The sequence below is a fragment of the Trachinotus anak genome, unplaced genomic scaffold (genome assembly GCF_046630095.1).
Source record: "Trachinotus anak isolate AG129_WGS33_773 ecotype Australia unplaced genomic scaffold, CSIRO_AGI_Tana_v1 ptg000002l, whole genome shotgun sequence".
Taxonomy (NCBI): Eukaryota; Metazoa; Chordata; class Actinopteri; order Carangiformes; family Carangidae; genus Trachinotus; species Trachinotus anak.
The window spans coordinates 7,765,760-7,793,385 of NW_027273853.1; the positions used below are offsets into that span (position 1 = coordinate 7,765,760).

At 41.3% G+C, this 27,626-nt stretch overlaps 2 protein-coding genes and 1 long non-coding RNA gene across 5 annotated transcripts in view; 1 reads left to right on the plus strand and 2 right to left on the minus strand.

Moving 5' to 3' along the window:
• LOC139630205 (transcriptional enhancer factor TEF-3-like) overlaps positions 1-9,218 on the minus strand; it is a 36,355-nt gene extending 27,137 nt beyond the window's left edge. For both annotated transcript variants that reach the window (XM_071493412.1, XM_071493403.1), the window contains exon 1: positions 8,920-9,218. The gene's annotated coding sequence lies outside the window, so the exon portion shown is untranslated. The remainder of the gene's footprint in view (positions 1-8,919) is intronic.
• On the plus strand, positions 8,594-14,506 carry LOC139630225 (uncharacterized). The gene is made up of 3 exons (XR_011693134.1): positions 8,594-8,727; positions 11,133-11,415; positions 14,370-14,506. It is a non-coding gene; the product is annotated as an uncharacterized lncRNA (long non-coding RNA).
• LOC139630162 (DENN domain-containing protein 2A) overlaps positions 12,286-27,626 on the minus strand; it is a 35,817-nt gene continuing 20,476 nt past the window's right edge. For both annotated transcript variants that reach the window (XM_071493321.1, XM_071493328.1), the window contains exons 3-20: positions 26,505-27,548; positions 24,465-24,592; positions 22,843-22,955; positions 22,529-22,726; positions 22,151-22,244; positions 21,309-21,359; positions 20,867-21,054; positions 20,427-20,536; positions 19,646-19,715; positions 19,311-19,388; positions 18,327-18,467; positions 18,000-18,148; positions 16,146-16,323; positions 15,983-16,024; positions 15,701-15,806; positions 14,388-14,675; positions 13,380-13,466; positions 12,286-13,258 (exon numbers count right to left, since the gene is read on the minus strand). In XM_071493321.1, the coding sequence (XP_071349422.1) occupies positions 13,227-13,258; positions 13,380-13,466; positions 14,388-14,675; positions 15,701-15,806; positions 15,983-16,024; positions 16,146-16,323; positions 18,000-18,148; positions 18,327-18,467; positions 19,311-19,388; positions 19,646-19,715; positions 20,427-20,536; positions 20,867-21,054; positions 21,309-21,359; positions 22,151-22,244; positions 22,529-22,726; positions 22,843-22,955; positions 24,465-24,592; positions 26,505-27,548 (3,097 nt within the window). In that variant the 3' untranslated portion in view covers positions 12,286-13,226. The remainder of the gene's footprint in view (positions 13,259-13,379; positions 13,467-14,387; positions 14,676-15,700; positions 15,807-15,982; positions 16,025-16,145; positions 16,324-17,999; positions 18,149-18,326; positions 18,468-19,310; positions 19,389-19,645; positions 19,716-20,426; positions 20,537-20,866; positions 21,055-21,308; positions 21,360-22,150; positions 22,245-22,528; positions 22,727-22,842; positions 22,956-24,464; positions 24,593-26,504; positions 27,549-27,626) is intronic.

The window sequence follows — 27,626 nt, forward strand, 5'->3', positions numbered from 1 at the left end:
ACTTTACATTCCACTGGCTATTTATGACAGAAAAAAAAAGGCCAGACAGCGACGAGATCCACATGCAAGTGACAGCAGAGGCATGTGTGACTTGCAAAATGTCTTCCGACATATATCCTGTTTTCTCTACACACCAGTTTGTTTAGGATGTGCACATGGCGCTTATACATTTGGGTGAAGAGTATGAGGCAGACATCAGCTCCACCTCTTCCTCTTGGCGGAAGTACGGAGGAAAAGTGGAGTCGGGCAGGGATGGTAGGACACGGTGAAGAAAGAGCTCTCAAACCCGTGAGTCAGTACAAGCAGAGCTTTGTGTTTGTCATCAACGGTTTTCCTGCCACCATGAAAACTAAGAGACGTCCATGTCCATTTAGGGAAAAGCAGGGACCATGACGTCAGTGATAATCCCAACCTTGAATGTGCTCGTTACGTGTGGAGGCAGAACATGGGTCTAAGTTCTGCAAGGCTGAGGTTGAAAAGGGGTCGCAGTGATCTGAGTCAGTGTACTGTAGGGAGTGAGTAAGACTCTCCGGCCAGTCCAGTCCAGCCCCCCCCCCTCGCTCTTCCTCTGAGCCCCCTGATGTTCCACAGTACTTCCTGCAAAGCGTCCGGCCAGTTGGCCATTCCCCCCCATCTCTCTCCTCTCTCACACTCATGAGTATACACAGATGTGTACACAAAGAAACACACACGGATAAAATAAACTCATGCCCTTACAAACAAAACTCAAACACACTAACAGACAGAGACACTTCGAGAGCAGACTGGACAAACAGAAAGCCATATTCACCGGGCAGATATGGGTTTTGAGGCTAAAATCAGTGTAGAGATGAAACGATTAGTATGATTAATCATTTTATTGATTACCAGAAAAAAAATTCAGCAACTATTTTGATAATCAAGTAATCATTTCAATCATGTCAAGCAAAAACTGTGAAAAAATACCAGACATTTCCCAGTCCCAGGCTCTCAACTTCAATCATCATTCAATCTAAAGTGTTTCCCTAGAAATGTCTGCTTGTAGTTATAGTTATATTTAGGGTTATGGCTTTTAGAAGAATATTTAAAATCAATTTTCTGTTACCGAAACCCTCAATGTTAATACTAATAGCGCTGATACAGACTTGGGGCATTCAAGTAAAATGTCAAAAATGAATAAAATAAAAAATTTCCTTTTGAAATCTTAAAGGTTAATTAGTCCTTTAAGTCATTTACCAAGCAAAAACAAATCTGAATCGACACCAAACAGAAGGAAGTGTGACATTGCTCATAATCATCTAGTTAACGGGTCTTCTCTTGTGAGGCTGTGAAGGTTTTACTTACTGATTCCTTTAACAGCCTCTGTCCACATGGCAAAAGGAAGTGAGACTTATCTGAATCAAAGAGTGCCTTCACATCTGCTGTATATTGGTTAAAATATGTTGATACTATTCTATTATTAACCCTGACATCTACCACTGAAGAAGTGACTGAAAGCAGACAAAAAAGGTATCAAATCAAACAGCAAAAACCAAGATTACGTTTAATAGAAACATTTACAACAGTCGTCCTTATTGTGCTAATTTGTGGTTGTGTATTTTATCCAAAAAAAAAACCTAATCAGTGTTTAATATATGTGCCACTGCAATTCGAGCAACTCATCAAAGTCCAATCAGCCATAATACTGTTCACAGGCTGACCAGCTACTCCACAGTGGCTTCGCTATAATCACAACAAAGCTTCATGAAATAAATCACAAAACATAACTCAAATTTCACATTTCAATTGTTTGTGTAACTGATTTTAATCCTACCGGCAACTGCAGCTCACAGCCACTGTAGGTCACTGTGAGAGTGGTGGAGGCCATAAACCATTAGTGTGCCGACTCAGTCAAACCATCCAGGAGGTTAATTAACCTAAGCCATGCCTTAAAACAAGCCCCTTTCACCTACGCCCCCATCAACCCCCCCTCCATCCCTCACCCATCCCATCCAGTCTCCCACCCACCCCCAGCGAGGCCCCTCTTCCCTGGATCCGCTCAACGGGATAATCCCTCAGCTGGTGCTGCGGACAGGGGCCACGTAACCCCCCGACTGCCCCACACCTCAACACAACAGCACACACACACACACACACACACACACACACACACACACACTGACCAACACATTCATGGCAACAAATTAAGTGAAAAAAAAAACCCACACACTTAAACAAAGACTGGCCCACATATACATTGCACACAAGCCACAGATGCTTTAACACATACTCACAAAATTCTGCCAAGCAGGTTCATATGCAAGGCTGAAACACACACACACAGTAGCGGTCAAACAAAAAAAGCATTCAATACACACACTGACCACAAGAATCAGCAGGTTAACTGAGCCTCTGGTCACCTTTGCCCTGGACCGGTGCCAGCCAGGTGGGCGGGTAGCTAGGCTTCATGGGGCACTGAGGCCTGAACTCATTACTCTGTGTCAGTGTATCTTGTATTTTTGGTATCTTTTAGACACATTAGCAGTGCTGGTCCACCACTTTGGTCCAGTCTAAAATATCTCAACACCTACTGAATGGACTGCCATGAAATTTTGTACAGACATTCATGGTTCCCTGATGAATTTTGTGACCCCCTAACTTTTCCTTTAACACCACCATGGTTGACCACTGGATGGACTGCCATGAAATTTTGTTCATTCATGTCACCCTCAGGATTAATACTGTAATCCCTTGGGTGATCCTCTGACTTTTCATTTAGCATCATCATCAAGTCAATATTTTTATTTGCTCAGTACTTTCCTGCAAAACTAATGATGTTCGCAGCATCCTCAGCTGTACTTTGTGTTTGTGCATGTCTTTGTGTACGTGCATATGTTAGCATTATCATTGTGAGCATGTTAGCATGCTGATGTTAGCATTTAGCTCAAAGCACTGCTGTGCCTAAGCCTGACAGAGCTGCTAGCATGGCTATAGACTGTTTGTCTTGTTGGTATTCAACACGTTTAACATAACATGACTAAATAACAAGACAACCACTATCAATACTAGTAATCAATAGGAGTAGGTGCAAAGGTTAGGAGTGTACAGTACTGTTGGTCATAGTGGTGCAACTAAAGACTATTATCAGTTAATCAGCCAATTATTTTCTCGATAAATTGATTAATCAATTAATCGTTTGTTCTATGTAGCACCAGTACAACAGTACAACCTGTACATCACAGTTTCCTAGAGCCCACACTGTTATTGTCAATTATCTTATCAACAGCCAAAAACTCAAAGAAATTCAGTTAATTATAACCTGAAACCATCAAATGTTTGGGATTTTTGCTTGAAATGTGACTCAGATAATTATTAAATATCAAAATAGCTGTCAATTTTTTTGTGAATAAATTAACAGATTAATCGACTAATCACTGCAGCTGTAGTTGGTCAATATTTCTGTATAAACAGCTAATGTAAATTTGTTTGTCTCAAAGCCACAGTACCTACTAACACTCTGGAGTCTATGTATATCTGTCTGAGTGTGCATATGTGTGTGTGTATTCGGTGAGTGAGGGTGTGTGTGAGCATGTGTGTGTACTCAACTGGTCACAATCTCTACTAATCAGGCCGGGAATGTAAAGGCAGGAAACAGTCTGAAAATAAGGCAGCAGTATGGGATCAGGCTATGCGATGGAAAGTCGCAGTGAGAGCCAGCGGAGACAAACGGGTTTGTTTTGTCGGGTTTTTGCTGAGAGGACATGTTCTCTGGCACAGAGTCCCTCAGGGCTGCACCAGTGGGAGCCTCTAAGTTCCACACATGCACACACACTTACACATACATACACATACACTGTGTATACACACACACACACACGTGTATACAATGCTGTGGGTTGGGCATTTTAGATATTAAAGTCCGGTTCATATGAACATGCAGAGAGAAACTACCTGCCTTGAACACACTGGTATGAAAATAATAATTTATCTGACAATTATTTTAAACACTGCATTAATTAGTTGGTCTAAAAATGCTAGAGTTGCAAATGATGGTAACCACACTCTCCTAAAGCCCAATTTGTGACATATGCACATTGCTAGTTTTGTCCATCCAACAGCCCAAAACCCAAAGACATTCAATTTATTATCACAGCAGCAAACCCTCACAACTGAGTGGTTGGATCAGAATAGTTGCCATTTAATTTTCAGCTGAGTGACTTTTACGTGATAAACGCTGATATTGTTATTTGAGGGTTAAAAAGATAATAAGAAATAAAATAATTACAAACTGACTGATTCACACAAACATTTAATAAAAATGTTTTTAATTTTGATCACTTTAATTTGGTTATAAACGCTGAAAATACAGAATGCACTGAGGTAAAATACTTTATATTTGATTTCCTAGAATCAATCAAAGATTAGATTGATTATACATAAAAGAAGACACTTAACAAGAAATCTAATCATTAGAAGAAAATGCTAAAAAAAAAAATAAAACATCAATCTTTCAGACTAGTAAGCATAAATTAAAATAAAATAAAACTTAAAAGCAGCTCAATCAATATAAATAAATCAATATTTTATGTTAAGAGAATTATCAATCAGCTCTGCACTTACCCTCAGCTCTGGTTTTAGTGTCTTTCAGCTCATTGTTTTGGTTTTACAGTCCGTAACTTCACTTTAGCAGTCAGACTGACAGAGTTACAACTGGCTGGTGAACACAGTGGAGCATTTAGCAGCTGAAGAGCCAGACCTTTCTCTCAGGTAGTGGTAGAGACCAAAAACAGAGCTAAAACAGAGTGAATATTGGACATACATGCGCCAGGTGGCCAGAAACACTCTGCAAGGTTATAACGTCAGTGTTGTGTTTACAGCTTGTTTCCGCTGCAAGTGTCCAAGAAATGGGAATCAAATATACCCACAAATGCAGCAGCAAAAATTATGAGGAGCGATTTGTATGTTTGTGTATTTTTCACCATCATACAGATCCCACAGCACCAGCTCCTTTTCTAATGACGTCCAGGGAGAACAGAGGGTCGAGACTCGGCAGTTATTAGCTAAAGAGTTGGAGCCAAAGAGGACAGAGGGTCCATCAGATCAGTCCCAGATAGTCCAAACAGCAAGATCCATCAGACTGGCTGGAATCAATAGACAACACAGTCACACACACGGCACAGAGCTGTGGGTGCAGAGTGCTGTTGGTAGAAAAGGAGGAGGGGGGGGGGGGGGGGGGGGGGGGGGGGGGGGTGCAGAAAGTCTTTGTTCTATAAGGCTCATATCAGAGGCATTATTCGTTTCTCTCGTGCGAGCGGAGGAGGAATGATCGCTATGTGGGATGAGTACAGCAGAAAAAAAAGAAAAATAACTCCTCCGCTACGGAGAGGACCTGTCTCAGGGCAACTCAACATACACACACTCTGACTCCCAAACAGAGTTGAAACACACAAATTTCCCTGCTTGCTCACACACCTTTTTGCCTCCCTTCTTACTTGCTCCACTCATTCACCCACACAAACACATACACATCCACCTCCAGGCCCAGTCGCACCCACCCACACATCTACCCCCACATGCAGATGCACAAATGCTAACACGGTGCAAACAATACAACCTTAGAGTTCATATTACTACATAATACATCTGTCTGAGACAATAGCGAATCTAAAGCCTTGAAAAGAAAAGGACCAAGGCCTGGAAAAACCCCAAACTCCTCTGGCTGTCAGAGACCTCAGAGGAGGCTTTGACAGGTGTGTTTTTAACCTCCCCCCCCCCCCTTGTCACACTGTCACCCTGCTCCATTCCACCTGTTGCCCCATCGGAAAACACACTCCTCTCAGCTGCCCTGCGGGAGACCATAACCCCCACACACACACACACACACACAGCCAAGCAAGCCCTGTGTTGGCCATCTTGAACCGTGACTGAAAACATTCACTACTCACTCGTTGCTTTCTCAGCTCTGCAGGAGCACAGAGACAATCTACTGAAATACACTGGACAACACAGAGTCTATCACACACTGACCTACAGTCTTGACACAATCATACACAAGATGGGATTTTGAAGACTTTTTTTTTATCTTTTGGAGAAGCACATTTGGTAAAGTTGAGTTTCACGTTCACAAGATCTAGAAGCTGAAACGATTTTAAGCACATTTTACCCGAAATTCACAGGTTTTTTTTCTCAAATGTAAATATTTGCCGGTTTTCTTTGTTTTTTTATCATGATAAATATTTCACTGCTCTCTGGTACAAAATAATCAGCACAATAATAAATAATGAAAATAACCTTTAGTTTCAACATGTGCTTAGTTGTCTTTGGTTGTTTCACAAAACAGGATTATCAGGTTAAACACATTATGAAACACACCTTCTGAAATGCTCATTTTAAAACAATCTTTATAAAATATGTCTGAATTATCAGTGAAAACCTCTACTAACCATTCATTAAAGTTGCTACTGGATGTAACAGCATTTTTCTTACAGGTTTAGGGTTTCTAACTTTCTGCTGTTGCTTTTGGAGACACCTGCACAAGCTATATTAATAGATTCTGACTCAGATAAGCCACGCCATAACTTATGTCTCCTTTTCAGCAGAGGAAGAAGTAGTCTGACTTTCCATTATTCAGATCTTACGTCAAACATAGTAGTAATATCATATATAATATATATACTCTGTTACAAGTAAACATTCTGCATTTAGTAGTAAAAGTACAGCAGTAATATCAACAAAATATAAGTATGAAAAGTATTATGAAGTAGAATGACACATGTGAGTGTTATATTACTAGATATTATAACTATTGAATATGGTGCATTACAGTGTAAACACAAGCTTGGTAACAGTTGGTGGAGGCAGAGGTAATTCTAACTATTCTCTATAATATCAAGTAGTTTAATTTATTTCAGTGCGTCATATTTTATGAGCTGATCACGCATTTGATATAGTTTGCAAAGTAACTTGTAACTGTGGCTGTCAAGTGAATTTAGTGGAGTAAAAGGTACAAGTACATTCAGCTCTGAAATGTCGCAGGGTACAAAGTATAAAGTGGTATGTATTGGAAAAACTCAAGTAAAGTACAGGTTATACCTCAAAATTGTACTGAAGTAGCCTACAGCACTTAATTGATTGTACTGAACAAAGGCCACTGCTCTTTTCCAAAAAAACTAAACATTTCTACTGTAGCTATGACAAACACTTTCAGTCGTTTGTATGGGAGGGATGGAAGTGTCTGCCAAATGAATGTAACCTCATAAACTCTAATCTAGTAGTAGGTGCACACAAACATATAGGAGACGGTTTTGAGGGGATAACTGCGCAAAATAATTAATAGGCCAGGAAAACATTTAACAGCAACAGCAGCAGTACTACTAATACTACTAATTATAATGATAACATTAATTATACATTAAAAGAACAACAGGAGAAAAGCACATGATACCATTCATGTACAGCAAGCATATACAGGATATACTGAACCCTGCATGGTATCCACAGGTTGAAAGTAACAACTTTACTATGCTTGTACATGACATACATCCATGTGCTGCTACATTATACTTACACTGCACTACATTTAGGACGTTGCACCATTTACTCCACCACATTAATTTGTCTGCTCTATTCATTTTTCACAACAAATTGTAAACCCTGACAATATGATGCATTAAACCACAGAACAGTTTATAGTTAAAATTAAATCCACCTCAGCTACATAACCTTAATGCACAAATAATAATCCAATAAAAAGATGACATTAGAACATCAAGGAAGGAGCTATGTTTTATACTTTAAGTACATTCTGCTGATGATAGTTACGTATGTACTCAGTGGTGGAAAGTAACCAAGTACATTTACTCGAGTACTGTAAGTACAGTTCTTAAGTACTTATATTTACTCGAGTATTTTTTATTTCTTGCATTTTCTACCTGCTGCTGCCTCATACTCATACCTCACTGTATTTCAGAGGGACAGCTGTAGTTATTAGCTACTTTAAAGAGTTTAAATATACATCATAAGTTAACAACAGGAAACAGCGAGAATCCCGCCAACTACAGTGTTAAATACTGCTCTGATATTAATGCATCAACCATAACTGTATGGTAACTACATATATATATTTACATACTATATACAGAGATCATCCGCCTGCACAGTGAATCCTTTTACGCAGGCTATTATAATAAATTCTGCTCACACTATTTAAGGCTTTTACTAGTAACGGAGCATTTTTACATCGTATTAGGCCTATTTCTGCTTTTATTTGAGTAAAGGATCAGATGCGTGTTCCACATCTGTATGTCGCTAGGTTTGGTGCATGTTTGAGAAGCGGGACGTTCGCACCGTTTCTAACTTTCACACAAGCAACAACCTGAGGCGCGTCCCCAAAGCGCAGGTGTTTTAATTACCTATCAGACAATTAAATCACGTCACAGGCGGAGAAACAGCCGCAGCACAGAGGCAACAAGCAGCCAGACCCGCCGCTGTGTCCACACACTTCCAGTTAGCGCACACTTGATGACAGACGACAGAGAGAGATAGAGAGGGAGGAAGAAGAAAGAAAAAAAACCTCAGAAATGTATCGGGCGAGTTAATAAATACACAGTTTGAATGAGCTCAGCTTCCCGGTGTAAAACTTTAGCCGGACAGACGCTAATGTTTGACCGCACCACCATGACGCCGGCCCTTCAAAACACAGAAAAAGTTCCGGCCGAACCACAGGAAGTCGCGCCGCACACTCCACCGCTGGAATTAAAGAGGAAAAATGTAGGAATCCGAGAAGAAATGCGAGATATTTGAGGAATGTTATCTCCGGCAGTGAGCGAGAAAGCGTCCTGACTTCACATCCACGATATTAAGCACAAAGTCACAAAGTTTACACTCCGACTGGAGACGCAGTTAAAGTCTGAAGTTCAGCACTTCAAGGAAAAAATGATAAAAGCACTTGTAGGAGCTTACCTGGGGAGACTCAATCAGCAGGCAGGCAGGCAGGTAGAGTAATATTTGATTTTTTTTTTTTTTTAATATTTTTTTAAAAATGAAGAGTCAGTCTGTAGGGTTATTCTTTTTTTTTTTTTTTTTCTTTGTTTGTTTTCTGCTGCCTCGTCTCCTTCCTTAAGCCGTTTGTTTGAAGCGAGAGGAGGGCAGGAATTTCAGGAATTAGCCGTGGTATGACATGAAGCCTGGAAAAAGCCAGAGAAAAAGACCAAGGGAGAGAAGGAGGGGAGGGGAGGGGAAGGAGGGAAGCAGGGGACGGAGGGAGGCAGGGAGGGGAGGGGAAGGGAGGGAGGCAGGTCTGACCGGTCAACACGTAATGACGAAGGGGAGGAGAGGAGGTGGAGGAGGTGGAGGAGGAGGAGAGGGAGGGAGCAGGGCTCCGAAAAGGAAAGGAAAGGAAAGGAAAGGAAGGGGGGGGGGGCAAGAGGTGGGGTGGTGGTGGTTTTGGTCACTGTATACTGAGTAAAATCCAGAAGTAAAATGATTTAATTACTTAATGAGAGCCTGTCCAACTCAATCCCGGAGAATTTATTCTCTAAATGTGCAAGATTTATTGGGTCCTTCACAAACACCCACCCCTTCTGTGTTTATGCTTTTTTTTCATTTCACTCCTATTGTTTGTAAATGCTGCATCAGTGTCTCATGTTGATGTTGTTTTTAATGCTGTGTCGCGAGGACATTTTTCCATAATGTGTTCAATAAAGTTCTCTGATTGTTATTACATTTCTTTGTTGTGACGAACAATGAGAGGTTCCACTTTTCTTTACTGATGCCACTTTACACAAACGGATAAGACTTCAATCTTGATATTAAATATTTTAAACATGTGTAATGTCACAGTTTCTGGCTTTCTCCAAACTTCATGTCATAACATATTTCATATTCATTTGTTTATCCTCCATACCACATGCTATTAAATTCAGTATGTGATTTAATTGCTTTCTGTGCCCTCTTAAACATCCCTGTTACCTCTTGCCAAAAGATTTAACAGTTAAAGAGGAGATATAATGTATCTTTTAAAAAGCTTAGTATAAGTTAAAGTGACATTTTTGAAACATTTCCAGGGAATCCGCCTGTAACAGTCTTTTCTCGAGTTTTCACCCATTCTTTGCAGATATTCCTACATAAGCAGACAGAAGCAATCATACTGTTGGACATGGGCAGGTTGTTGAAGTCAGTACAGGCGTGGAGGCCTAACTGTCTGAGATGTGATTCTGAACTTTGGACTGTGTGAGGCAACATGTGCAGGATAACATGAACTGGGTAACAGACTCCTCTAGTGGGTATTATGGGTATTACATGCTATTGGACACACCACTGACACTGTTTTGTACTGATAACGTGTCCTGGAATTTTATTATAGTTATGACCTGAGCACTAAAATGACTAATTAATGTCCTTTTCTAAAAAAAAAAAAAAAAATTGTTTGTTTTTTTAAAAATGTTTTTAATATTATGTGACACTGTGGCTCACTTAAACTTGCTGATTTCACTGAGCAGTTGTTGAGAGTAGCAGTCGTGCTCAGCTGGAGGTGCCCTTCTGATCAAGACCAATCACTGGCCTCACAGAGATGATTTGGTTGGTCACAGTCAGATTGTCCAGTAAGACAGATTTGCGACTGTTTAACTGTACTCCAGGCAGTGTTCAGTGACTTGGAAGAGTTCTGTATTCATTATTTGCGCATGACTTGTGCTTTTCAATCACCTTTTTGCAGAGCGTTGTTTTGTCTTGTCTCTGTCATGGTGCAGCTTTTGCCAATGTACTGACTTTGCCCTCACACAGGTGATCTCCACTGAACTAAGGATGTGACTTCTAAAACCAATCATTGTGGTGTGTTATAACAAAGGGAGTGAATGCTTATGCAAACATTCATTCATTCATATTTTACATTATCTGTAATTAAGTGAAACCAAGCACACAGGTGTTATTCATCTTTTCTCTGTGAGGAAACTTTAGGAGGAAACTTTAGGAGGAAGCAGCGCCCCCTGGAGCAGAAAGGAACTTAAGTTCTGGTTTAAACCACACATTCTGATTTTACATGACAAAGTCAACTCACTAGTCACAGGGTGTACTACTCTGCCTGTGTACACAGTTGTATAATATGTTTTGTGGCTCTGTAGACAGAAACTACTCAAGTGAAATAACTTCAGTAATCCTGTCTGTTTTTTTTCTAGGGCTCAACGAAAGACACCAGTGAGATGCGATTGAGTTGCATTATGGGAAGCCTGGCATCTGGTGTTTTTGGAGCTTGACTCAGCCTAAAGATGAAAATTAATTATATCTCTGCCTCTCTCTTTATTTTTTCATCTGTCTCTCACAAGTCCCCCAGTTTTATGGGAGTGAAATATCTACCATACTGCTGGTGTCCCTATGAGCAGAAGATACTCATCAAGCAGTTTAAACTGAGGTCGTACCAGCTAGTTACCCAGACTACTTCACCATCGTCAACATGAACAGGTGAAAATCAGTTGTTTTAAGGTTTAAATCCTGGTCATCAAGCTTCTATGATCAAAACCTTACACACATACAATATGCTAGTTTAATCTGTCATGATTGTAAATTCTAAATTATTTATCAAGGTCAGACTGTGTAACTTAAAAAAAAAAGGAAACAACGCATTCTTCCACGTTCAATGAAAAGTGGAAATACTGATCAAACACACCTTCATTAATTTAGTACACTCACAGGCTTTGTCACTGCAGGCTTACCTGGTGTGACCTTTGTAGCTCATGGCCGAGTCACTAATCTTTGAAACCGAGTCCAGAGTTGAGGCCCCAGCATTCGAGTCTGAGTCCAAGTCCAAGTCACCAAAGAACAGTCCAAGTCAAGTCCCCTGAGACTGAGTCGGCTTCACTCTTGCACACATACAAATAAAAAAGGTCTACATTAAACACAAATGACACTGCTGTCAACATTTTACAGGGAGTTTATTTACTGTATGGCACGATAGTCAAACAAAAAAAGTCCTCGTCTCCAATTTCTGGGTCTGAATGCAGTCAGTGCTCTGGTCCAAGTCATCAGTGCTCAAGTCCAAGTTAAGTCATGAGTCCTGTGTCTCAAGTACTACAACAAGTACTTCCACACCGACTACAGTGGCTGATGTTAGGCAAATATACAAACATTATTTAGTGACGTCAGTTCACTACATTTATGAATCCTCTCTGCTTGTGTGTCTTTCACATGTCACAGATAAACAATAAATAGTTCTATCCCAATGGTAAAACATCAAGTAAACATACCATAGCTTACCAGAAACAGCAAAGGGGACATAGGTGACAAAATACTGCAGTACACAACACTGCATTTAAAAAAATGAAGAGTCATTTGTCTAATTCAAATCACTTTATTAATTAAGTTTTATTGCATTCTCAATTAAGTTTAAGGTGGATCTATTTGCTTTTGTGAAACACATTGATACTGATTGACCTAAGATACACATCATTCTTCAACATCAAATCTACCCACATCCTGTACTGAAACCCAAGTGAGAGATGTATTCACATATTTTTTTTTTTTTCATGTCTTTACATTTTCCTCAGTCTTCTTTTTGGTGCTCGTTCCTTTTCCGATAAAAGGTCATTTACTTAAAACAGTGGTACATATACCCGACAACCCAAAGTGGTCTACAAACAGTCTGGACTAGACTCAGTTAAATAAAGCCTATTACAAACTACAGGAGATTTCTTTGAATTCATTTGAAGAAAATTTTAAGAAGAGATTAAAATTGACTAAAAAGAATATAAATTAACTTAAAAGCCTCCTGTCGACAAAGAAGTTGTACTATTGCATTTATAAAAGCTTCTATAGAAAATACTTGGAATGTATGAGAAAGTGTTGTACAAAACTGGATCTTCAGTGACATCCTCCTTACAGGTTTATAGGTGAAGTCAGTGACTGAAAAAGGGAGAACACTGTTCCTAAAAACATTTACACTGTGATGTGCTGTACAGTAACACACTGTAGGGAATGACCTCGAAACCTCGGGAACTGTGAAACTAGACACCGTTAGACATTGATTCATCATGTTGTAAGGGCGTTTTGGTCCAAGCTGAGCGAGTGAACCCTTCACAACACTAATGGGATGACTGGCTAATGAAGCCGGGAGCTAAACCCTAACTTTACCCAGATGCCCTCATGTTAACAAACTACGAGTCCAGTTCAGTTCAAAGGTCCTCCTGTGTTCTACGTTCTCCACATCTTCTTTTTTACTGCACACCTCTTCATGACGCTTTTTCCTACTTTTACAGATGGCATCCTGACTCCAAGCATCATTTCTTAGAAAGGAATTTCATCTTGTTTCCTGAAAACAGCAAAAGATGAAAAAAAAAAAAATAATTTTAAAAAAATTAACACATTTAACAAAGGTGCTGGTTTTAAAGTCTGACTGATTGACTGATTGATTGATATACAGTAAATCTCACCTAGGCCCTTGAGGAACTTGTTGACTCCTCGTTGCTCGCTACCAGGCAGCGAGTCAAGATACTCTTGTGCTCTCACCTCAAACAGACCTGGAAACAAAAAACAAATCAGATATTTCAAGTCAAATGTTTTAAAGAGACTACTCATGATTTCAATAAATTAAAAAAAAAAAAAGTTAAAATCTTTGTGATAAATGTACTGAATTTCACATAGATAAAACGATTCTCACAATGTTGATATATGAGTCAAACTAACATGGAGGAGAGTTGTATGGACTTTGTATGGACCTTTAACCTCAACTTATTTATAAAGGCAAGTCACATTACTATTGAGATTAAAAAATTAAAAAAAAAAAATTCAAATAAGACCAGAGTACATAAAAATAAACTGTATCTACATCACTGAACTTTACAGTTGTTCATTCTTAACCTTGGAAACAGCAGATGACAAAACAATCTCAATTCACCTTTTATTACCAATCCTGAATTTAGTTTTTTAAGCCGACAGCCTTTTAATGTTTTTAGCTCGAACTGTAATTTTCTTGAATTGAATTGAATTGAATTGAATGGAATCACATGGTCCCCTCCCCCTATTCTAAGCTCTCTGAATAATAAAAGCTTTAAGATGACAACTAAGAAAAATTCATCTTCTGTGTCTGTGTGAAAAGGCCAAAAGCTCCAGAAGAACCAAGTAAGTGGACTTTAAGTGGAGGTTGTCTTGTTAACTATAATTACATGTTTTTAAAAAAAGTTACATACTGAAGAAAGTCTTTAGGACATACAGTTTGTCAGTTGGTGCAACATGTATTTGAGGTCAATGGGGAAACTTTCTCTATTCTCTAGAAAAAACACTCACAGTCACTAAGTAAAAACACTAATCTAATTAAATTTGATAGGACTTAAATATCTTTTTTCATATCCACACACAGTCGGTATAGTTCAACTAATACATCTACTTTAATGATCAAAAACTGCTCTCGAACACCCCTGCAGGTAATCAAATCTCAGTACCTCTGAGACCCTGCCTGCGCAGCTCCCTCTCCTGGATGAAGCCAGTGAACATCTGGGTCTCCATGAACACCTCCAGAAACCTTCTCAAGCTCTTGGAAGTGACCGCTTTGCGAAAGGCCTCACGCTGAAAGGTCGAGGAAGCAGCAGATGAGGGGCTAGGCAAGGTGGGGGAGGAGACGGACTCATCCTCCCGCTCTGCTCCACCCATGAAGAGAGAGTAGTGACCCACCATCTCCACGAAGAAACGCACAAAGGCCTCAGATACCACCGTGCTGAGGCAGCTGGAGTCTGGGAGGAAGAAGCAGGGAAAAGAGAGAAGATTTAATCACACGATTTTTGATCCTGGCCTACTGTACTCTACAGACAGGCCATTACATACAGTACCTGTACAAGGTTGACCAACAACAATAAATCAGACCTCACAGAGGTATTTCTAATCAATTTTTCTACTCATTATTTTGAAAAATAATTGTCTAACTTTTTAAAACTAACATTTTCAGCTGCTCAATGATAAACTGTTTCCAGCATTGCAAGACATTTTATCTAGACACAGTATGCTTTCAAGCTAAAAAACTAGACCACTTGAAACTGTATATTACCTATTGAGTCGGCTGTCCTAAGTAGCTGGATGGAGTCCCCAGCTCTGTTTTGTTAAAGTGTCAATGTTAATGTCAGTTACAGTCTGTGATCACAGGGCTTTCTAATTGTCATGTCAATGTAACATTAGTGTTCTTTAAATTGTCAAAAGTGTGTAAGATGGCCTTGTAAAATAGCTTATGTAAAATCAATGACTACACATTTCTTTTTAATATATCTGACAATTACAAAAAAACAAACAAAAAAAAATCATTTGAATTTCCCTAGGGATCAATTAAGTATTTTAATCTGTTTTTTTCTTCAGAAAACCCAGATTTCCTCTTGAAAAATGCTTTAATGCTCCACAAAGCTATATTCAGGTTGCTATATGATAAGTCATAGATGCCTCTAATGTCTCTGGCAGCTGACATTATGGATCTGCTCACAGATGATGGAAAGTTATGTTCAACAACACTACAATGGTAAGACTGCTTCAGTGCCACCTAAACTAGCTGATAAAGACGTAAAACAACAGAAAAATGCTGTTTCTAAAAATCTAATGACAATTTATGGTCCAGTAGGTCAGTGAAATTGTTTGGAAATGTTCTTGAAAAATGATTCCTTACTCTCGATTATTTTATAGCATTGTCTGTAGTACATTTGGTATTTCAAATAAAAACATAAATGTATTGTATAAATGCATCTGAAGAGGAGCAGTAATAAGAGTGCTGAGTCACCATTGGGCAGATCTCCTTTCTCACAGGCGAGCTCTCTCCTCTTGTCCAGCACATGCTCGAGAGCCGCCTGCAGCTTGTGAGGAAGAATGGAGTCCTCATCATCCAGCTGTGAAGGCAAAAATACAGATGTAAATGCAGTCAACACACTGCAGTGAATTAACATATTGTATTCACATAACATCTGCTAGAGCCACTACGAATGTAATGGAGTTAAAGGATGAGCCAGCCCCTGTGGCGATAGATGGATTTTCTCTGTTGTCTGTGTGCCTCTATGGTTTCTACCTGTCGTAGGAAGCGGCTGTTGCCGAGGTCGACCACCAGGACCTGAGGGAAGAGCAGAGGGAGCGTGATGTCATTTCCTGGAGCTATTGTTCAGGGGAGGAAGTGTTGAGAGTCAAGGGCACCACAGTAGGTATATCACAAACAACAATAAAAATCTTCTCACTTCTTCTATAGGCAGCTCTTTGAGTCGAGGCAGAGAGCTGGAGAGGAGGCCGACTATAAACGGCGTAGGGGTACAGACGATATCCAACATGGAGGGCGGGAGTACAGGGATGTATGTGTGCTGCCAGGTAAACGGGTAGAGTAGAGCCACAACTGCATGACAACACTGAGACAATGTGCTGTGGAAAGAGAAAGACGGAGGTTAATGCTCAAACAACAAAGTAAACTAATTTATATCATTTTGGATGAAATAATATGATAGTATAGTATGATGATAAGGACAGGGTTTATTTATAATTTTGCAGCAGACGTGTTGACCTGTCAAACAGAGGTGTAACAAATAGCAATAGTAATTGCCGGAACAAGGCCATTGTTAATGTTACTATATCCACCAGTGCTTTTCCTGCCATGATTCAAAATGTTTTCCATTGAAAACATGATTCATTTGAGAAACAATAAAGTAACAAGAGGACTTTGATGTTAGCAAGGCTGAGAAGATTTAGGTTAGACAGATTTATTCAGAACCGCACAAACTTTTGACAGGAAAGAAAGACAAGAAAAGCCAGCCAAATCCTAATTAACAAGAAGCTTTTCTTGTTAATTAGGTTTTTCACACACACTTCAGGACCTAATGAGACGCATGTGTGAATTGAAACATCTAGTTTATGTTCTTAATAATATTAACTCAATAAAATGTAGTTTAGCTGGTTATAGTTATAATAAGTTATAGCCAGATAATAAAAATGCAAAATCAATGTAATCACAGAATAAAGTAAAAAACAAACTGCCAAAATTACTGGATATTGGAAAAACACAGATTTATTGAAGAGTCTAATCTCTACCACAAGATGGTGCTAAAGCCCTCCCCCCTGAAATGGCCTCTCCTGCCACCCATTTCTTAATCTGAAACATAATGTTGAAAGTTTACTTCAGTTGCCCCAACAAAGCCACTGTTACCCCTGAGAGGAACGCTCACAAGCATCTTTTCAGAGAGTGTGATGTAACACTTATAAAAAGTATACAGCGGCAGCAAAAACATTCGGCCCACACTGTTAAGCTAATTTCTCCCGTGTGTGCATCTGCACACAGTTAATTCATTAAAAACCTGATTGACAAGGCCAAGTTTCCACTCCACTGTGGAGGGTGTGCAATGACTTGTGATCTCCTTATGAGCTTTGGTGAGAAATTCTTGTCATGCTTCTATAAACAGCAGTGCACGGACAAAAAGGAAAGATACCAGCAAAATCTTGAAGCAGTAAGTAGATGAACTCTGAGGAGTACATATTGTATTGTATTTATACAGCCTGAGCCCTCAGGGTCTTTCTTGAACTACATCAGGTTATGACTGTTTCCGCTGAGCCCACAAGTTGAACCAGGTGTACAACAGTTAAAAAAAACCTTTCTGACCCCGACCACAGTGATAATAACTTTAGAGTTAAAAGCTTTGAGTGAACTGAGTGGGTGCAATGACGTCACTGTGCACACGTGTTTGTTCTGGAGTCAAGCTCTAAAAGCCTAACTCCTTCTATCTGGCATCCATGACAGTTTTCCAGAGGAGAAGTGATTGTTCCCCAGGCGACTGTATAACACAACAGCATTCCTTCCTCTCGCACATGGTCGGGATCTTCTTTCCCTCAGACTGCTTGTCAACTTGAGGTCTGCCTGTCATGTCCTTTAGACTCTTTCCTCTTGGTCTTTCCAGCATCATAAACCACCCTTCATCTCAATCTGATCATGATGGATTAATTAAACAAATTAATTGAAATGACCACAACGACTCCATATCCTTGTTTAAAAGGATTGCGTTTGAAAACTCTCTACCATGCTTTGTCACTATATGTTGCTGGAGCCTCACCTGAGTTTGTCAGCGGTGAAGATGACCCTGCGCTCCAGCAGCAGAGAGGCAAACACTCGCAGAAGGAGACGCAGACTCAAGGAGGAGAAGAGACATTCAAAGTCCACATGCTCCAGACGGGAATCGGACGGCCGACACAACTCTATCACCTGAAGGAAAGACGGAGAAGGTCAGAGGGATGCCACCAAAAAAGACAATCAGATAATAATGTTAACACTGCACACATACAGAGAAATATGATGGTTTATATAATTTGTAGTTAGATTTATTATATGGAGTTGGCCTCTATGAATGCTGTTTTCCACAGTGACACCACCATCATTTTACCTCTGTCCCAGAGCCAGGTAGGAAGTTTTTGACAGTGATGGTCCTTCCTGGAGCAGGGAAGGGAGCTTCCATAATGCCTCTCATAAAAGGCTGCACCAGAGCAGGGGAGATAGCCCTCCTCTTTTCCACTTCATCCAGGATCTGGAAAAAGGCAAAGAAGGAGGTGCTGTAACTTTAAATATTTCTGTTTGTGAGTCGGGCAATGTCACAATAATACCATGATATTATGTGACGGTGTCCTTTTTTTTTGCCTTGTCTATACCGAGATGGCTCATCTCTAGATACTATGGAATTCCTTGTTGTCCTCTTTCCCTTAATTTAACTGTGTAACAGTTACAATGACATCGTATTCAGCGACAACCATAAACACAAGGTAATGGTACCAAGAATCCTTTGGGAGACCACACTGGTGATGATGCGGGGCAACGGCCAAACATGTTCAAACATGGCTACCAACCCGAATCCATGATGTGCAGCACTCTTCACACATACTGTACACATCTGCACAGGATTAAACTTGATTTACTACATCTGAGACATATTCAGAATATCATCAGCACTTAGTGCTGCCAAAGCAGAGACAGCCATCAATAAATTCTCTATCTTCTGTTCTTCAACAGCAGATACTGGATTTACCCTCCTATTCCCATGTCTGTATCCTTACAAACCCAATATTAGCAACAGCGTATGTACACTGCACAGACACTTACGTCTACAGTTCAACACACACATAAATCTGAGGCTCATTACAGGGAACCTTTTCCACTGCAGTAACCAGATCAGCTGCAGCTCACATGTGTCTCTGTACTGCAGCCAGTGGGTGGGTGGAGCTCTGTGGGGATCGAGGGTGGCACGGCTGTGTACTTTTTTTTCGTGGAGATGGAGTTGTATGTATGTGTTCATGTAACATATGCAATTGAAGCAATTTAATTTCATCGGATGCAAGTAACAGATTTGTACTCTTGCTTACGGCACTGTGTCTACCTTGGAGAAGAGGTCGAAGCAGCCCAGGCGGCTGACGATGCAGTAGACCTCAGGGAGCCTTCGGCCTTTACCACTGGGCTATGAACAACCAGAGAGAAAAAGACAGACAGGCTCAAAACACTGGACTGACACAAGACGATCAGTGGAGCAAACCCATATCTTTGTTTCACAGGGACTTCAAAGGTACATTTAGGAGCAGGTCTCAATCATTTTATCATCAAATTAGCACACGTAGGAAATTGTTACTGTTAACTGCTAAGGTAATTAATATCAAAACATTATCATCATATTAAAATTAGGAGAAGCTAGTGACCAGGAGCACTTTTAAAATATACCAGTAATCGCCGACAGTAGCCGAACCGCCTGCTTCCATCCTCACCAGTCAGGACGAATGAGAACGTCTCACTGAAGATATAAGAGAAAGAGAAAAAAAGATAATATAGACATGTTGGAAACTATTTCGAGCTGTAAAAATCACACAGAAAATACAGAGAATCTGGACTTCTGCAAACAAAAGCCTGACTTTGTACTTGAGAGGCAGACCCCTCAGGACACTTTTAATCTGCAAAGAGCAACATAAAGCTCCCTCGGCTCTGCCTGACAGGTATTCACTGGCCAGTGATGACCTTCTTGACAGGTGAGAGTGTCAGCCAGTTCAGTGACTCAGTCTGCAGGTGTGTATTTAGCGGCCCCTCAACCACCGAACATTTGCCTCCAGGTAATTATTAGCCATCACTGTCAAGACGCACATTCTCTCTTCCAGGAACAATGCAGATGTTTGGAGGCCAGGAGGTATTGAGTAATGCGACCAGTTATAAACTGCATACAAAAAGAGGCGCCTTTGTAATAGCAAACCAGGTGTGAGGTGCTAAATTCAACCTCTTTCCCTGTAATCATTTGTCATTGTCAGTACCGTATCGTAAAACAAAGGAGAGTCATCCTCACAAGTCACAAGGTCATTTCCATTCTGAGCTTTCATCTTCCTCACTAACAAGTGCTTACTGGCAACGAAAACAGCTGAGCTATTACCACACTGACGAGAAATGCCTGTGTCCCTGTTGTGTTTCACTTTTTTGTGTTCTTAAGTGCTGTGGCGGCCATCAGACTCGGACTCACCTGGGGAAGTTTTCGACAGGTGCCCAGTCTTTGGCGTCAGGGAAACAAAACTGAGGGATGACCTTCAGCTGGTCCTCAGTCTCCCGCATGAACTTAAAACTCCTCTCAAGCTGGATTTAAAACAAAAACAAGAGAACGTGAAAAAGAATATATTTAAAGATGTCTGAAAGATCCTGCTGTTTAATTCTTAGGCCATTGCACAGCTTTGCTATTGAGACTAATATGGAACTGAAGTGAATTTGAAACAGAAAACAGTGTCTACAAACTGAACTGAGGTAGCGAAAGAAAGAAATAGTGAACCACAGATAGAGCTGGTTCACTGCACATCTTACTTTTCTACTGTATTGCTACAATCTTCAGATGCTGTCTCCTTTCCAGCATTTTGACATAAAATTTCCAGTGACTCATTTTGCTTCAGTAACATTTCTCTCCTCTTTTACCTTGAGAGGGAACTGCTGGGTGACCTCTGGCAGGTAGGGAACTCCGGCCTTGGTCTTGTGAAGTGCAACAACTATGAAATACTCAAAGAGTTTTCTCTCCTGCAACTCCATCAGATCCCTCTCCAGAGTTCGGTACCGCCCTGTCTGCCTCAGCATGGACTGAACCGACACCAGCCGCTGGCTGTGAGCTGAGGGAGGGAGAAACACATTTTCATACAAATATTGTATGTACATGTATGCACAGAGGGTCACTGTGTGAGGCAATCTGTAGTTTCATCTGTGTGTGTTTTGATGTTAGCTATACAGTGGAACAATGGAAAAAGAAAACTGATCAGAATCAGTACACAACCTCCTATAGAGATTACTGTATCTATACGTAATGAAATAACACTAATGTAGCATGTAGCTGCTGGATGTGTAGGTGTTTATTTTCTTTTCTCACCTTTTAATTTCTCCTCCGTGTCACTTTCTGACTCACTGTTTTCATCTGTCACTACATTGAAGAGAATGAAAAAGAATATCAGTGTGAGGAGACCGCAAATAACAATCACAGGAAACTCGGAGCACATGGAATTTGCTCTCATTACTTTCATTCCTCCCACTACCACACAACACCACCCAGTCCTCTGATACACGGGTCAGTCTCAGCTGACCCAAAAATGTAACCTTGCCCATAAAACTAAGTGAATACACATGATGAGGCTTTTATGGCGATAGACCTGTGAAGTCTTTCTGGTCAAACTGAGAGCTGTAGGAAAGGTAACATGTTGAAAAGTACCTGAGTTGGGTAGAGTGTTGATATAATATCAACAACATATGAATAAAGATGACCAGACTAGTTTCCCTTGTGGGCATTAACAGTTATCTATCTGGACTTACATAAACTAACACAAAGGTCCCAGACAATCACAGAACTGATGAGCGGTAGCACATGAGAGATATGTGGAAATGTGGAAAACATGGCCATCAGCATTAAGAAAGCCTTAAAAGAATTCCTGGATCCACACCAGGATCTGCACCTGGATCTATTTTCCCACCAGACACTAATCACTTGTTCCTTGGCTCGTGGCCTAACTTTTCAGCAAATTGTGCTGAAGTCAGTTAACAAGTGTTTGAGATGTCCTGCAGTGCACGCAAATAAACACAACAAAAACAGAGGCTCCTCTGTGGAGACAATGAAAACACATGCACATGAGTTTTGAGCATTTTTCACTAAATTCAGAGTTGATGTGTGAGTTTTTTATTTTTTATTTTGTGGCCTTTCTGTTGTATTGGAGGCCTCACCTCTCCCTGAGCTTGACTCGGTCGACTGAGACACTTTCTTCATGCGTTTCTTCCCTCTTCGCGCCTCAAAGATGCCATTGATTTTCAGCACCATCTGGAAGAGGTAAAGGAAACGAAATGTCCATCTTTAAGTCCTTAAGCTAGCAAACAAACATCTGCCAGGCTCCCACCAAGATCGTTTCAATGCAGCTTCTGGGAGGCCTTCCTCTGGGCACACTTCTCACAGGAAATATCTGTCAGAAAGTTTTTCTCTGCCTTACTCATCCCCAGAAGGAAGCATGAGTGGACCAGTTCTGAAGCTCCCCGTGCAGTGCGCCGGACCATAAATAACAGACAGAGCAGAAGGGGCTTGGTAAGATGCCTCTCAGACACCCATACCTTGGGGATTTTCCTCCGTCTGCGATTATACGGGTCTCCTGAGAGGCAGGGGGTGTCGTCAGGGCTGCTGGGTGTGGACGGTGGGCTGATACGAGAGGGTGAAGAGAAGCCTGTGTCCCTGCCGGTCTTGCGCAGCTCCAGGAGCTTAAAACTTCGCCGTTCTGAGTTTTGCCTGAAGAAGCCGGGCTTGGTGGAGAACTGGTGGGGGAAGATGGAGCAGGGAGAGCACAGTTACACTAGGAGGTAGTTTTACCGTAGAAGTGGTCCCATTAAATCTCCTTTGTTTTTATGGTGATGTATTGGCGATCAGGTACCTTAGTTGGCGTGTCAGGGACAGGAGATGAGGAGGCAGGTGAAACACATTTGCTTCCCAAACAACTTCTCTCCAGCTCTATATCTTCATAAGGGTTCTCCTTGGATGGAGGATCTTCAGAAGAAAGAACAAATAAATCAGCGTTACCTGGATTACACAACAGCCTCACACAAGCTTTCAAAAGAGCAGATTAACTATTCTTTCCGTATCAGTCATGTTTGTTTTGCCAGATGATTCCTGCTCCAGATGTGCGGAGAGCTACCAGAGGCAGCCGGCCTGCTTACCCAGCTCATATTTTACTGTGATAAGATGCTTGCGTAGCTAAAGCTAAATGTAACTCTATAGCCACTCGCCCTCCCCTGCAGATAAGGGGTGAGGCAGTTTCATTTTCCAAAACCTGAGCCCCTTTCTCTCTTTGTGTCTCTCTGTCTGTATCTCTCCTCGACTACATCAATCCATCCACCAGATGTGACCTGTAGGAGTAGGAGGATGAAAAGGGACGTTCAGTTCTCTGCTCCATCTCCCTCTGAGGAAAACAAGGGATCAGTGTAGTGTTTTTCACATCGCTGGCTGACGAGAACCTCACACTAATCTCTACATGCGTGTTTATGTGTGTGAGGTCGGCGGTGCACTTTTGAGTTTGTGTCAGTCATCAAGACGTGCATCTGAATACATGTACTGGTGACAGCTGCTTTCCTCTGAATCCAAAAACATGATCAGGCCTGTGAATTGTGTGTTTAAAGTATGTTGATGAAGCTTGGTTTGCGTGTGGGGGTTGAAGACTGTCCACACCATCGAAATATCTCTGCTTCCCTGAGCTGCTTTTTAAGTAGACAGCTACAATACAGTGGGTCTGAGTTACTTTACCCATGGGACACTGCTGAGTGTCTGGTGAATAGTGTCTGAGTGTTTTAAGGAGCAACACTACTGTAATGAAAGGAAGAAACTATAAAAGGATCCAAAATAAGCTGCGGCCTCACTCTAACATAATTAAGCATAATTTGATTGCTGCCAGCAAGCAGCATTCATACACCAGCTTCAGGGATGAAAACCAAAAACACATTGAAGCTATTGCCAGTAATATACCATGGCTTGATGTAGTCTAAGCCATTCACATGCCCCCCGCTGCACTGACAGTCACAGTAGCCAAGCTACTTCAGCTACAGTACGACCTCACACAACGCCACCATTGTACGTTATGAAATTAAACAGGCTCTAGGTGGGGTTGGCATAACCCACCAGACAATAAGGTAGGAAGGTAGGTCAGGTTTTAATAAAAGTGGAGCAGCGTTGCTCTAAATTAAAACTGGATCAGAAAAAACAGAGCAGGGTAAAGACAGCTTGGCCTCCTCATCAACTCTGTTACTGAACTCTATGACACACATGCTCGTATGAGAAATGAAACCTGGGGTCATGCAGTGTATGCAGGGCAGGACCATATACACCTGCAGTGCGGTGTAGAACAATATTCCTACAGTCTTTGCAAATTCAAATGAGTTTATTGCATGCAAAGTTGACAAGGTAGCACTGAAACCACATGTCAGAAACTTGATTTTCCACAGAGGCAGCACTTTGTGAAATATTCCACTTGTTTAAGAGAAAATAAAAGTGTAACATGTTTACCGATTATGTCCTCATAGACATTCTCTTCTGATAAAGTGCGTGTTAGGCCCAGTCTGGACTGAGCGTACCAGTCGACCCTGCAGCTCTCTGTAGACGACTGGAGCAGATCCTCAAATTCATAGGACTTCCTGGTGGACAGAGGAGCACAGAAATCTTAGGAGAGTTGCACACCAAATACGAAAGAAACGGAAGGAAGGGTTTTTGACTGGTATCCCGGAGTGAATGTGCGTTCATGTTGATGCTTTTAAAAATGTTATGATGATACTATATGCCAAGTAGGGAAACTGATGTTACCATTTTCTAGCTGCCACATCTGAATGAGCACATCTGTGTTTCATCACTGCTGAAGATTAAAGCCTGCTAGAGTAAAGTGTACTGAAGGATCTATGGTTGCATGCATCCCCATATGTCCCCACATGCATGCAAATACACACAATTAAACTAAGTTGCTGCGTTATTAGATACAGCAGGCTACATCCAATGCAACAGTCCTGCAATAAATCCTACATTTATGGAGCTTGTTATATTCAGTTTTCTTGCTTTATTAGAACAAATTATTGTGAAAAATTGTTTTCTCCACTCTGATTTGATACAGCAAAATATAACACAATATAATACAAACACATAGTACACTTTTTTCCTTTATGCTGCATCTTGTTATATTATTCTACCTTTTACCTTATTTTGTCACTTTCTTTTCTTAACTATAACATTAAAGGGGCTATTTGTAAGTTTTCTCTGCAGCCGATGGTGGTTTCGTGCTGAGAGCAGGTGGTGGTGATTGTTGCTTGACAGGAGCTTCAGCCATCGTTGTGTTTACAAGACAAGAGGTTATAATAGGCCCTCTAAGCCCTGTCTTCAGGGCAGATTGAAGGCTGCAGTGAGTTGCTATTGGAAAGTGATGGGAAGCTAGCTGGTTAGCATGCTAACTTCAGTAGAAGAAAAGATGTGATTAAGATAAGAGTCAACATTGGTGTTACTTGTCACCTCTGAAGACAGCGCTTGGTGAGTGAAGGAAGTTTGATGCTGAACTTGCAATGTTTCCTATAAACTGGTAAGTAAACAGCCGTTTATGCTAATGTTAGCTATGTAGCAATAGCAAAACTTACAAATAGCTCCTTTAACTTTCCCAGGAAGTGCATATAAAAATTTGGATGACACTGAATGAAGCTCAGTGTACCTAATAAATTGGCAACTCGGTGTACTCGGTCACACAAAGGCCCATGGACAAAAATGCCCACTGCAATGGACACTCACAGACAGACGGCCTGACCAAACAAAGGGCTTGACACAGCACACTTGAGGAGAGTGAGGCCTCCACATATGGTATGGAATGTAACAGATCCAAGCCAAGCTCCTAACAAGAATTCAGACCACTGGAAAAAGCGAACAATAGATGTAGTCCAATACTGCAGAGTTCACATTTTTTGGTTTCCATACAGAGTCCTATTTATTTGATTGAAACCATCTGAATTCGAGTGCTACTTAGAGGAGTTTTTGCAAATTCCAACATGTTAATTGCTCATGACAGAATAAGTGTTTCAGATTCTGGATCGCACTTTACACTTTAAAAGTACATTATTTTTACTTTTAGATAATTCAAACTTCTGCAAAATGAATGCGTGCACTCTGCATGTTGTTTTCGCTCTCCAGTAGAGTTTTGAGAGAAGGAATGAGTTGCGTTGATGTGTGCATTCCTCAGGTCCAACTAATGAGCTCATTCTGTGAGATATTTAGAAACAGGATGATGTCATTGGTGGCTTTGATTTACAGCAGATGTGGGAAATGTTGTTCACCTCAGTGTTTGGTTGGTGATGGAGGGGGAAGGGCTTAGAGGATACACAGGCCCATCACTTGTTAACTGTGACTTCAGGAGATTCTATAAACAATTTATTTTTGTAATTTTAGCTCTGGAGTTCAGAGAAGACAACATGTCATGACAGCGTCAGTAAAGGTGTTTAGGTCTAGGCAGGGTTTCTGCTGCAGAACGGATGGTCAAAACTAATCATGGTTGCCCTTGGTTGCTTCTCAGTCTCCTACCTGTTACTGCTGTCCCTGGGTTTGTCAGCCCAGGGTCTCCTGCAAACTCCAGGTGGTGGGCATGTTGGTAAAGGTGGGGGAGGAATGGAGGGCAGAGGGGGCAAGTTCCTCTTTCCCTTCCCCGAGCCAGCCCCTGAAGCTGGGGTAGTGGGCGGTGTGTGGTGCTGGAAGGTTCTCTGAGGTTTAGGTAGAGGGTTTATAGATGGAGCACCTGGCTCACTGTATACGTTCTCTGGATCTCCCTCTCTCCTCCTCCGTGACCCACCAGGCCGACTGACGTCAAAAGTCCCAAAAATGGGCTCGCCGGCCCTTTTTTCTGTTTCTTCCACCTCCTCCTTTGAAGGAGGACAGAAGTAATTCCCTGGAAATGCCAGTGAAGGTCTGTCAGGAACTTCCTTTGTTGCCTTCTCCAGTTTCTTAACATGAGTTAAAACAGTTTTCTTGTCCAGGGGTTGCTCTGTTGGCTTAGAAGCCCGAAACCCCCTCTCTAGTATCACTTCTCTGTCTTTGTTTGTTGGGCCTTCTGGAGATTTAGGCCTTGAATCCCCCAGCTTTCCAACATTTTCCTTCCCTGAGTCTTGTCTGTCCCAGCTGACAAGCCGCTTGCAGTCTGTCCTTTGCACCTCTGAAACTTTAGATTCCTTTTTCCTCACTGTCTCAACTTCTTTTTGTGTCGTGCTCAGTGGACATGTCCCTGTAGAGGTTAATTGGGCAGGTTCCTTTTTTCCCTCCCATTGTGAGATCTTATCGCGGATGCTGGCACTCTTGGCTCCTGCTGGGCTCTTGTTGTGGTTCAGTTTGCCACACAGTCCGTTCTCCATGTTGGAAGTCCGCGGGTCGGTGGTGGTGGTGGCTCTCCTGTGAGCCAACATGGTGTCAGGAGGACCCAGACTGTCGCTCAGGCTAAGTAGGGGTGAGAGGGGACGCTTGGAAGACACAGTGGTGTCCCTCCTGTCTCTGTCCCCCGGTGACCCGCACACCTCTTGGGGCTGGGGCACCGCAGATGTCGGAGCCTCCCCAACCTTTAAGCCACAGCACTGGAGCCTAGAAAAGAAACACACACAAAACAATTAACATACACACTTGAATGATGTGTCACATTTCTCTACTTGTTTAACTTGG